The following is a 13,732-nucleotide window of genomic DNA, read 5'->3' on the forward strand; positions in this document are numbered from 1 at the left end:
TGATTCTAAACTGACTTTAAATCTCAGATGTTATGATCTTTGATTTTTATATAATATTAAGAAAATTACTTTAAAAATCTCTTTCATTAGAGTTTTATTTGATGTTTAGAGCATATCTTGGTTTAAAATTTAATCAATAAAATCTGAGAATTTTCAGAATACATACCAATATTAATTTCTTTTGGCATCTCTGGGCAATTTAGACTACAATATAATATAGGTAGATAATACTGCACTATAATCAAGGGTACAAAATTAACTGCTTGGTGATCCTTTTGAAGCCAGTAAACTGCCTGAAGGAAATAGCTTTCAATCCTGCTATAGGACTGAAATTTCAATCCCCTCAAAATTTTGATGCCTAGTTTTACTAGGATAATTTGACCTCCTTAGTTTCATGTAACTTTGACTCCTGTGCTGTCCCTACTCCTCAAGGCTCTGCCAATTACTCATCCATGGAGGGCATGTTTGCCTATAATGAAAAAAAGCCTCAGGGTAAATATACATGAAATTTTATAAAAACTACGTTGACTACTCTACAGTCTTTCTAATTTACACGGAAGCCCTCCAACTCATTTACAGACCACTGTTGTGAAACACCTTCCAAAAAACCACTATTTATGAACGAGTTTAAGATTAGAGAAAAGAGGATTTGTAAAATGTTTAGCTTTGAGAGTGCGTTAAGGAGAGTTATTTGCTGTCATTTTAGAAATTATGAAACTGTTTTCTCTGCTTTCAGTTTATAAAACTCAAGATATGCACTGTCCAAATGAAAACAGTGTAGTTTGTAGGATCTTGGATATTTGCATTACAGTGCACTGTAGTTTTAAAAGTTTAACACTGTAAGTTTTAAGCAAGTAGCTACTGCAATAAATCAAATGTTATTCAACAAGGAGCTGAAGTCATGGCCATAATAATTTCATAAATCACTTAATACATTTCATTAAATATTTACATTTATAAGGGCTGAATCAAAAAGGGTTGTTTTTATTTTTAAAAACTATGCATGCTCCCTTTTTCTTTGGCTTCTTTAGCGTAAAACATTCCAGTACTTTTATGATCCATACTTCAAAACCTGAAGAGCATGCAGTTATTGCTAAAAACTGTATTAAAATATTCAGAAAGATCATTAGCAGAGTTAAAAAATATATGTTGGGGTTGCCAATCCCACCTGACCATGCTGTGATGTGAGTCTCGTGACTCAGCAGAGAGCAGCTGTGCATGTTTCTACTGTCTTGCAATGGATAGGGAAGGTACATAGCTGAAGAGCATGCAGGCCAGTCAAAATCCATTAAAAAGTGATTATATATATATATACATATATATGTATAACTTGCTTAGGTAACCTGTGTGAAAGTGGTGACACGTTGCTCTACCTGGTTAAAAAGCACCAGAGCTGCATTCTTGATTGCTCCAGCTTGGTTTTACCCCTGTGAGAAGTAAGAATGGTAGGTAGTGAAGTTCAAGACACAGGATCACTAGTTTTCCTCTTTTTGGAATCTCTAATTCAAACATGGCTTTAACACAATTAAAACATAATTATTAAATATTTTATTATTAGTTGGAAAAAGGGAAATACATACCACTTGAAATATTCAACAAACTTTTCTACAGAACTTGTTAGTTTATTTTAGAGAAATTAGAAATGCAGAAGCTAGAACTAGTAATCTGCACTCAGAAATTATGATGCATAAATAAATGAATGAATAAAATTAAAAAAGACATGGTTAGATTTGGAAACTATTTCTGTATTTATATAGTGCTTAATGCATATTAATGAGAATTTTAAGGGGGGTTGTTTGTTTCATGTTCTAGTCTTGATTTAATTGACTAAGTGATTATCTCTTTTATTTGAAAAATATATACATACAGTAAGCAAAATATTTTGAAGCTGTATGGCTTCCCATTCTTCCTTCATCCTCTAATAATGATAGAACTTCTAGATCTCAATGAAAATAAATTTCTTCAATCTCTATTCAGATTAAATGTGATGAACTATCATATTGTGTAGGTTTCTAGTCTAGATTTAGTATGTTATACACTTCTGACTCTATAATCTTTATCTAATTGTTTTGAAAGAGGATTGGATCGGTGTCTTACAGTGGAACATCAGTGTATCCAGAGCTATGGTTTAAATCATTATCCACAGCTAGTCCATAATTTAAATAATTTGAGACTTTTGAAGATACTGTCCCAGAATTGGTCAGTTTTACGAAAGATAATTTAGATTGCTGGACATTTTAAACGTGGAAAAGAATCTTACAACAAATTGATCAAATACTACTGGGTCTGTTTTGGCTAAGAAATTTATTGAAGCCCAATGATAATGCTTAACTTTTGTGAATGCAGTGACTGTGCTCTTATCTTTTTAACTTCAGTCAGGCATAAAGACACTAGTGAAGCCAATCAGAAAACTGCACTTATTCCTTTTTTAAAAAAATTTAGTAGATCAGATGAAGGATATTTTTAATTTTATCAGAATCATCCGCTTTGATTTCAGAAGTCAACTGAGTAGCCTTACTTCTCCATTCTGAATTTGTACTTACTGTATATATACTGTAGATAGAAAAGGTTTTGGAATTCCAAATTATAGAGGCCTATAGGTATATACATTTCTTTAGTTGTAAAATTTCTGTAACCAAGGAATATATTTGAAATTATTTTTCCATGTTGAAATGCAAAACTTTATTTATAAAGTTGTGACTCAGATATAATGAACAGTTGTTAAGTGGCATATACAATATACAATAGTTAAGAGTCATGTTTGGTAAGATTAACATAGTGTAGTCATTTCACTGATTAGAAGCATATTTTATAATAGCAACAGCACCCACAATGCTAATATTAAAACCCACCAAATTATCCCCTTTAGTTACTTCTAATTTTCTTATTATCTTCAAAATTAATGGTCTCGAGTATCTTACTTTCAGAACAGAAATCTGGGGTTTTTTTTGTGAGATTATTTCATTGGATATTGCATCTCTATTTTCTGATTATTATTTAAAAGACCTTCAAAGTATCAATGAAATAAATGTTCACTTCTTTCAGGTACTTTCAGCTAACTATTGCTCTAAAGCAGTGGGTAACTTTATAATATAATAAATATTATTGTCCTGTTTCATCCAAACAGAGAGTTCCTCAGATTTCTAGTGATATATACTAGAAAGATCTTGTTTAGGTCTGAAAGGTGCAACTGTGTTTCAGAATATATTCTTGCAGATTTGGGAAGTTATTAACTAGGAAGTTAATTAGAAAGTGTTTTCATGAAACAGAAAAAAACCCAAGCAAACAAACAAAAAACAAACAGGAGAAAAAGAACTAGCCTTCCAAAAGAAGCTCTGTGACTAGAGTTATTTTGTACCACAGTATATCTGATAATAAAAATAGGAAATATTACAATTTGTTCTCACTCACCCTCAGTTGCAATTTCTCTAGTAATTACCTGCTCCTGGCAAATTCCTCGGGGGCACACAGCCCCTACCCCACTTCTAGCATGACACACTTCAAACAATCATTCTGCTCTTAATGTCAGTGACAGTCAATAAGACACCAGAAAAATATGAATGATTTTACAGTTCCTGTGCAGATGTAGCTTCCCACAGCTCTGTTGTTAAATAAAATGTTATTACAGGGGATACTTCTTCAAAGTATTTTAAATGCTAAGCACTGCCACAGTCAAGGCAGGGAAAGTTCTGCCCCATCTCTTACCCCTCCTTTTGCAGACCAGGCCTTCTAGCAGAAATGTTCTCTCAGCGGTACGCCTTGAGAGGTAAAACAAAGCAAATGATGGTGTACTGTCCTAGAGAGGTAACTTAAACACTGCAACAATGGACACTTTATCTTCCTTAAAAGACAATCAGAAGGCAGCAAAAGATTCAACAGTACTGTTGACTTGGTAGGAGAAGACTGGGAACCTTCACCAGAACATCTGTTCATAAATTACCAAAGCTGGTAGATTTTTATACACACAATAAAAAAACCCCACTTTATCCTTTCCCTAGAAATCATGCTAAAGGAATAAGGAATCCAGAGCTGAAAGTGCAAGTAATACAGGATTCACAATTTTCAGGGCACTGTCTGATTAGATACTGTTCACAATTTGCACACTTGCACTGTATGAATACACATCAGACAGCCAAACGTTGTGTGTGAGCAGAATTTGAGGGAAGTGTTACAGCTCCAGCTTTGCAACGGTATTGATTGTAAGGAAATACTGAGGCTGCACAGAAGTGCTAAACCTATCCCAACCCCACTGAAAATTTCTTCACAGTTTCTTATTATAAGCACCATCTATCAGCTACTGCTGTATTTCCCACAGTCTCCTGAAATTTCCACTTTCAAACTGCTTATACGGACGTTTGAATTTGGTTTCTCTTCCTGAGGACGTATGGATACGATTCCATAAAAAAAACCCACAAAAGCTCTTTTGATTTATTACCATCCAGAAACTTCAGGATGACCTTAGAATACAAAAGCATAATGCTTGAACCAAGCAAAGATGGGGACGAACAGAGCAATTGACTTGTGAAAGTCACCTTGAAATTGGTATTCAGAACTTTTTAGCACAACAACAAGGGTTTTTACTCCTTTTTCTTGTGTACATACATCACAAAATCACCTGGAAAGCAAAGGAGTTTCTGTCTTTGCATTGCGTTTAGTTTTGTCCTCAGCTGTTTTGAAATAATATACAGCGGTAAACTGAGCCATTCAATCTACCTTAAAAAAGAAATAAACAAATAATACCTATGGCACAACCAGTGACCTGCCTTATAGCACAGACCCACAAGAACTGAGGCAGAGAAAGTGGTAAACACTGCCAGGGGATCAACAGCCAGGTGTGGATGGGAACTTCCCAAGTTGTTCTGCTGCTGAGGATCACGTCATGTAACCACACATTTAGCATCTGCACAGACTTTAAGCCCCTCAACTTCCTAATGCATATTACAAACCTTTTAAAAAGTAACAAATACAGAAAATTTCTAGGCTTGTAACTTCATAAAAGGAAGTTACTAGCAAGGCACTCATCATTGTATTTATCAGAACTAAGCACAAGGAAAGCAATAAATGTATAGTAAAATGTAATTAAAAAAATCATAATATATGAAAAGACATAGAAGACTTTGCTAAAAGTTCATTGGAAATGACAATCAATTTTTATTAGATCAGCTTACATGAAAAATACTGAACTCTCAGACTCAGAGTGACTCTGAATGAGGTTTTTTTGTAATAGTAATTGATCTCATAACTTACACACCTTTACAATTCCTGCACCTCTTATATTCTTAAATTGCCATGGATAAGCACTACTGCTATACTATGCTATACTAGTGCTATATATCTGCGTTGAAAACATTTGTTTCATAACTGAGCAACTTAGTTGGGTGATACAATATCTTGTTCTTCATCTTACAATTGTTACACAGAGCAACATTCTTTGCAACTGCAAATAAGCACACACTCTTTATGTTCCTTTACGTTCTTTAGCAAAAGATCCGTACTATGATTTAGTGGATCCCTTAATTTCATGTGGTATAGTTTCATATTGCTGAGGAATACATAATTATTTGCAAATATAGCAGCTATACAGATATGATGAACTCATGAATGTAGGGAATCTTTATAGAAGAGCTTTCTTTATGGTAAACAAACCCTTTTGTATCAGTGAGTTATCAAACAACATCACAACTAATCTAATTCAAAACAAATTTAGCCATGGTTCCTGACCCTTAAACCTCAAAATTCCCAGATTTCTAATGGCCCTGAATATAATTATATTCTGATAATGCATTTATTAACTTATTGTTGATCACTACTTCAACAAACAAAGTTTTCCTTGAATACCATTAGCACCTGTTCATGATCACTTCTGGTATTTGAGCCACTTAGATTTCAAAACACATGGCATTTGGTTTTTAGACCAGCTTCTGTCACTTTGCACAATAATAATAGCATAAAGCTCTCAAGTAAGCTGTTTCCACACACATCTATATTGCAAGATCATTCTGATCTCCACCATAACTTGAGATTCTGCTTTACCGCAACATTCATTCGTACCTGGATTACTTTGATTAAGCCAGCCATGGTCTCTGAACCCAAAATCTATATGAAGATTGCTCACAAAACTTCTTAGACAATCCAGAATACATTACTGATTTGTGATGTCTCAAGGTTAATTTTTAGAACTACGCTACCAAAAAAATTTTTTCTCCACTTATATTTGCTTGGGTATGCAAAGCTGTATACTTGTGATTGTTCCTTAGCCTTCTACCCTTATTGCATTGTAGGAACTACATAAAGAATGCTTTATGAAATGTGTGCTAAAACCTCATAAAACTGTGAAAGAAATATTTAAAACCAGACATCTTCCAAATGTTAATAAACAAAGTACCAGAAATATAAACTCTGAGGACCCTCTACTATATCATAATACAGGGTGATTTTTTTTTCTTGAATTATAGTTACATAAGATTACAAAACATAAAATATATTTACACAGGATATTACAGCTTTTAAACAATTCTAAACATAATTAAAACATGAAAATGCATGACCATTTAATTGTTAAGATATGAAAAATCTTACCTGTTTGCTTTCTTCCAAATCAGATTCACTGCTAAATTCTTCTGTATTTAAATTTTCAAAATCTGATTCTCCAACTGCAATGGGCACTGTCACAGTGAGGCCTGGGTTGTTTATGAATGACATATAATCATTTTCATCAATTACGTATTTTTCCACACTGCTACCTGTGCCTACACCACTGGTGGTTCCATTCCCGTCTTTCAGATAATTCAGATCTTTGCTTATTTCAACAGCAGTATGATTGGAAATGCAGCTGTCTTTCTTGTTGTTTAGCTCTTCAAGTGCTTTGATTTCCTCTAAAGATTTCTGCTTTCTAACGAAGGCTTTTTGGATGAACTCCTGTATCTTTTTTTTAACATAATCTATTCCCTTCTGGATCCTTGCCACAGCAATCTGGAGATTGTTCATTTCATTATCATCATCTGTAGCAGCAAGGTTGTCTGAACTAAATGAGCTCAGCAGCAAGGCCAGAAATAGGTTCAGTACCTAAAAGATGAGAAAATACAGAGGTATAGTAAATACATACATATAAGAAGTGATAGACTTGGCAATGCTAGATTAACAGTTGTACTTGATGATCTCAAAGGCCTTTTCCAATTTAAACAATTCTGTGGTTCTAAAAAAAATTAGTAGAGCAGGTTGCTGATCATAAATAACTTTCTGGAGCTCTGCACATTTCTGTTGAGAATGTCAAGACTGCAAGGTCACAGAAATGACCAGGGTACAAACATTTTGAACTCTATTTTATAAAAATTTTAATCATGTTAAAATATATCACTAAAGAAACACAATTTTGACAGATAATGAATTATAGGTTTTAAGCTTATCAGAATGAACCACAATGTTTAACAATAAAAGCAATTTAAAAATAAAGTATAAACCATGCATTCTATTTACAACATTGATTTCTAAGAAGTTCTCACCAATTCAATATTTAGCAATTGAAATTTCACATTTTAACTTGTCAGCTTGATTTAAAATTTTTCTATAAATGTTTCTTGTACAATTTTGAGTTATAAGCTTTTAAACACATTTTTAGGCTGGATGGCCAATCACTCTGTGTTTAGTTTTTTGGGTTTTACACCTAAAAAGCCCAAAAGTTCAGTAGCTAAATTCAAAATACTCTAAACAAGACCATCTACACTATACATAATTTTTATTAAGCCAGAAGTACAAGTGCTGGAGCTAGCTGTAATGAGAGTACTTCTGAAGAAGCAGCTTTCCAGGAGCTTGTGCAGCATAAGCTGTATTATTTCAAGAGTACTGAATTTAAACAGCACCTCTAAATTAGCTGCAGACAAGGTGTTTGATTTGGCATTTTGGTGTACTTCTAAATTCCTGTACCCGTTGTAAGAGTATTTCAGTGTATAGGAATGAGTGAGAAAAGTAGGGAAACAGCATATGTTTTCACCCAAAATTAGCACATTTGGATTAATTTTTTATTTCTAAACAGAAGTTTGGCAAACGTTTTCATTGCTTAGCTCTAAGTCCTGAACGTTTGCATTAGAGTTAATGCTCAAAAATGTTCACCACGTACCACCAGGTTTCCAATCACCATGACCAGCATGAAAACAATAAGGCACATGGTTTGGCCTGCAACCTCCATGCAGTCCCACATCGTTTCTATCCATTCTCCACACAGCACTCGGAATACAATCAGGAAAGAGTGGAAAAAGTCATGCATGTGCCAGCGTGGAAGTTCACAGTCACTGGAGATCTTGCAGACACATTCCTTGTAGCTTTTCCCAAAGAGCTGCATCCCAACCACAGCGAAAATGAACACGATGATGGCCAGCACCAGGGTCAGATTCCCTAGAGCCCCCACTGAGTTGCCAATAATCTTAATCAGCATATTTAAAGTTGGCCAAGATTTTGCCAACTTGAAAACTCGAAGCTGCAAAAAAAAAAAAAAAAATGCAGAGGAATCACTAGTGTTAGTTATGCAATAGAAGCTAGGTTCAAGTCTTTTAGCAGAGCATATCAATTTCTGTACATTAGTTTGTTCTTCAGTAGGAACAGATTATTATTTTAATGGAAAGCAGTGAAGTATTTGTCAAAAAAGCATTGTTCAACATTTCATTCCAGTGATGCACACGGTAAAAAAAAAAAAAAATCTAAATTTGTGTTTGTATGACATTTTATTTTAATATTTTTAAACATCCACTCACAGATGGTTGATGAACAATTCTTCAAGACATTTTAGAATTCTGTACTCTTTTCATCACCTTCACTACACCATTTTTGCTGGCTTGATTGCACATTTCCCTCAGCACCTCATTAAGCTTTTCATGTTTAGTTAGAGGACAATTTTTTTAAGCAAAAGTTGATGCTGATATTGTGATGTCCATTCAAATCATAAACACTAACCTAAAAGCAATATTTATAACCATGTTATGTGAAGCTGGTTACCATTGCAAGTAGTGCCAATAAACTAATTCACTGCTTTCCTATTCTATATATTAGGAGATAACCGAGGTGTTCAAGTCATGTGATAACTACTGGTAATAAGGACTTTCAAATCATGTATCTTGTGCCTCTATAAAACATCTATAAATTAGTTTGTATACAACACTAATTGCTATTAAAAATACATTTTTAGTAGAAACTCAGTAATATTTGCATGTAAATGTTACCATAATCAGCTTGTTATGACCTTTGTTATATGCAAGGGAGTTACTAAAAGTTTTTAGTTGGTGCCCACTGAAATAAATGTGTAGACACGATCTGCCTAGGGTCTTTACAAGTAACACAAATTAATGTTCACAATATAAAGACAAAAAATGTCATGATTCGTTATGTTGGTGACAATATGTATGTTTTTATAGATATTTAGCTCTAATGATTCTTAATGAAATCAGTGTAATGAAGATGTACCAAATTCTTAAAAGACAGCAGTTAGAGTGGCAAAGGATATCTGTAGGATAGAAGATCAATAGGATAATTTTGATACCAGAAGATATCGAAGGATATCAATTGACAAATGCCTTATCAAACATGGCTTGCAAATTAGACATATAGGAAAAATAATGAGAGATACTGAAGTATAAAAATATATTTACAAAATATTTTAATTATTACAGGCACCAACTTTTTTTTTTTTTTAATACTGAGTGAGACAATTGCATGCAAATATTCAATTGTCAAGGTATTTACCAATCTGAATGATCGAAGAACAGATAATCCTTCAACATTTGCAAGACCAAGCTCCATTAAACTAAGGCTAACGATAATACCATCAAAAATATTCCAGCCTTCTTGGAAATAATAGTAAGGGTCCATGGCAATTATCTTTAGTACCATTTCTGCTGTGAATATTCCAGTGAATACCTAAAACAAAATGGAATTAATTAATTGAGTTGTTAAGAGAAATTTATATACTTGAGTAAATTGTTTTAATCCAGTTCTCGTTCTCATACTGATTACTCTTTATAGTAATAAAGAACAGCTGATTGCTGTCTCCAAATGGCATCTAAGTATTTCTAAACATTGAAAACTAACTGCTAAATCAGGACATACATAGTAGCTGTGGACCAGTCAGCAGCTCAGCTCCAGCTCAGATTTGACTGTGTGTGCTGGACCATCCATGCAGCAAATGATGTGATGTGATCTGCTGTTCTCGGTCCCGTTTTAAGAGGATAGTCCCAGTAAAGTAAAAGAAGATTTGACAGCAATTTTTCTTCCTAGCTCGCAGTCTAAACAGAAGTGTTAAAAGATACTCTCTAATGTTAGACTCTCTAAGGACAGACTCTGTAAGGTCTGTCTTGTGGGACAGTGGAGGAGTTTGGGTGGAATAGACAGGGGAGGTTGGAGTTTCTTGTACTGGGCTTTTTATAAGCATATAGAGCTTTCACTCAAAACTACCATGCTATGTGACAGCTACTTCCTTTTGTGAAAAAGAACTTCAGGGTAATAATATTATTTGAAATATTTGTAAGTGCCAAATGTGAAATTATCAATGCTTCTTAGTGTTTTTAACTCCACACTTTCTCGCAATGAGTAGTGATCAGTGTTTCACGGAGCTAAAAAAAGACGTTTTGGAGCATGATGTAAAACCATAAAAACATATGAAAATTCTGTACAACAATCAAAAGCTATCCTATATCAAGTCTACTAACGTACACCAATGTAGTCTGCTATTGCCCTGTGAGAGTTCTTTACCCAGCCTGTTCTCTGTCCTACTACAAAGTTTTATGGTAGCAAAGCTAACTTTTTACAGCACTACATAACTACACTCATGATTACTTATTAATTTAAGAGGATTAGGAGGTGGATATGATGCTGCAGAAACATTCACCATTGTCCAAGTGTAAATATTAACATTTTTTAAAGTGTATACTTTTAACAAACTAGAGCTATAGCCAGAAATATTATACTATTAAATTGATTTATAAGAGATGTTGCTGTATAATCAGAAGAATGTAATAGGTGTATATGTGGTAAAAAGAACACAACAAAGAAAATTATTCTTGACAAAACTCTCATATTTGTCAAAATAATTGGAAAAAAAAGCCATGAAAAACATTTCAAGATATTTTCTATTCCACCCACAAACTACTTTTTCTTCAGCATAACCACATCCCTAAATACAGAAATACACTTTAAGAGAAGTAAACTCAAGTTTTCCATAAGAAATAGGAATTTGAATAATGAATGAATTTTAGTATTATGGAAAATGAATCATTGCGTTTTAGAATGTCTTCCTTCAGTCAAATTTTTCATATTTAATTTATCCTCAAACACACGTGATGTCACAAGCAAAGAGTAAATTAACATAATTTCAATGGAAAGCACAAAATTAAGGTTAATAGATTAGTACACCAAGGAACAGAGAATCTAATTGAAACCAGCAGGAATAGTATTCAGGGCACATATATAGTCCTAATTAAGGGTACCAAATTGTTATAAAGGTAAGTAAAAATACGACTGTTGCTAGCTTAGAGTAAAAAAAAAAATAAATAAAAAAATGAGATGGGAAAAAGCAGAAGACCTTGTAAACATAAATAATTGGAAATAAATAATTTTAACAATATGACAGATCAACATTTTAAAATGCAATATTCTGTAATCTGTCCTGAACATAAGAATAAGGTGCAATTAGATCTTTGTCCAGGAGAAAGGAAACTGTAATGCACACAAGAACGCATAGTAAGTTCAATTTTAGTTCTATTTTTAAAAAAATTCATAGAAGGATGTATTACCAGTACATATAAGGAAAATGTTTAGCCTTTAAAACCTTCTCTGACTGAGAAATCTATTAGTGTTCCAATTAAACATTAGCTGGCTTTTCAAAACTAATCTTTTTGAGTGATTAGTTCAGAACACTTGGTTGGTTTCGATTTTCAGGACTGCATGCTGTGTGAGTCAATCCAGACCTCCCCTATATAAACTATTGGTAGTTACATGAGCTGACAAAAAATTAAAAATGTATGAATCTGCCTCTGAAATAAACACTTGCAAGGTTCAGTCCTCTGCTTCCTCAGCACTGGAAGCAAATGGAGAGAAACAGATGTAAGTGTTATGCTGCATTCAGGTATCTGCTGAGAAAGGGAATTACATGTAACCCTCAATCTCTGGATCAGGTTAAAAATGGGAAAGGCATCACCAATAAACTCAGAGATTAAAGATGCTTTTTAAAAAAAGATTAAATAGTAATCTTCTCATTTATTAAGTATTTTCAGTTACCTAAGGTGGCAAGGACTTACTGGTAACAGGGAATATGCCTTTTTTTTGAAAAGTACTTTCACTGCAGTGTAACTGAAAAAAATTCTAAGAGAAGTTCTGACATCTGAATATTTCATCAATTTTGTACAGAAGAAAAATATTTTCTGTTATGGAATATCAGTACCATAATAAAAATTACATAATCTACCTTAACATTTTAAAGACAAAACCCATGGTAGACAACAAGAAATGTGGCATTCCAGTGAAGATTGCACTTCAATACATATTCAGTTATTTCATTATAGCAGTTACAAAATAGATTCCTGAAGGTTAAAGGCCAGCAAAAATTGCTTTAACTGTGAAAATCATATACATAATTTCTAAACTGACTATAAAAAACATCATAGATTAAACTGAAAACAAATGCAATGTATTTATACATTTCTTTATTTAGAAAAGGGTTTTTACACCAAGTAGTGCATGACAAACCACTTACCAGGTTCCCCACAGAAAGGACACTGCTAAACTGTTCTGTCATTGGGTAATGTTCCATGGCCATAAACAAGGTGTTTAAAACAATGCAAATAGTTATAGCAAGATCAACAAATGGATCCATCACAACTAAATTGACGACATGCTTTACTTTTAACCATGGACTCCAGCAATCCCAGATCAAGAAAGTGTTTGCAAATCTGTACCAGCATGGTGGACATTTCTGTCTGGATTCTTCAAGCTCTGAAAAAAAAATAGAAAGAAAAAGAATATTCCAACTATATCCTCTGGAAGTCCTTGTTTAAAATATGATTGTATCATTCAAATAAACAGCTCTCACTAACATGGGTTTTCTCTCACTTATGTTTAGCCATCTAAAAGTAAGGCACCTAATTTATTTAAGTTCCTCTACCAGCAGTGGACAGTGAAGTACATTCGCTAAAGGGTGAATCATCTCAGTGTCTGCCTAGAGAGAGAAATGTAATTGTCTTTCCCATGACAGTAGGGAGAATCTAGAGATTTAGTTTAGGTTACTTGACTTGCTTACAGCAGATATCTTACTCACTCATCAGAGAGCTGATGTGTATAATTAGTATAAACTTCATAAAAGATTAACATTTTTATGTTAAGTACATGAGGACATATTTTGATTTGAGATACCAGAAGTGTTATATTTGCTACTACACTGAACCACTACAATATCGGAGAAATGATTTGGTGTGCATACCTCTCATTTTTTATTTGAATCAATATTTTTAATATACTGAATGCCTGTTTTCTTATTTTAATATCATAATTTGATTTTGCTTGAAAATGTCTCATACAGTTACAGTGTCTATTGTCTAAGAAACAGAGCAACATTAGTATTAGCAGAAAAACTCTGTTGAGTAACTGTAGAACAACTGCTTTCAATTAGAATCTTTGCATTTCCATTTCACTGTCAATATTTTCTAAGTTAGAGAAGAATATTAACTACTGAGTTAATAATAGCAAGGAAAAA

General features: G+C 33.4%; 1 protein-coding gene across 3 annotated transcripts in view; it reads right to left on the minus strand.

The window, feature by feature from the left end:
- LOC114073739 (sodium channel protein type 3 subunit alpha) overlaps nucleotides 1-13,732 on the minus strand; it is a 70,414-nt gene that overhangs the window by 20,606 nt on the left and 36,076 nt on the right. For all 3 annotated transcript variants that reach the window (XM_027911497.1, XM_027911495.1, XM_027911496.1), the window contains exons 16-19: nucleotides 12,737-12,975; nucleotides 9,733-9,906; nucleotides 8,117-8,473; nucleotides 6,580-7,065 (exon numbers count right to left, since the gene is read on the minus strand). In XM_027911497.1, coding sequence (XP_027767298.1) covers nucleotides 6,580-7,065; nucleotides 8,117-8,473; nucleotides 9,733-9,906; nucleotides 12,737-12,975 — 1,256 coding nt within the window. The remainder of the gene's footprint in view (nucleotides 1-6,579; nucleotides 7,066-8,116; nucleotides 8,474-9,732; nucleotides 9,907-12,736; nucleotides 12,976-13,732) is intronic.

This window comes from Empidonax traillii, unplaced genomic scaffold, assembly GCF_003031625.1.
Source record: "Empidonax traillii isolate 1590-97213 ecotype Southwest subspecies unplaced genomic scaffold, ASM303162v1 scaffold33:size3420811, whole genome shotgun sequence".
Taxonomy (NCBI): domain Eukaryota; kingdom Metazoa; phylum Chordata; class Aves; order Passeriformes; family Tyrannidae; genus Empidonax; species Empidonax traillii.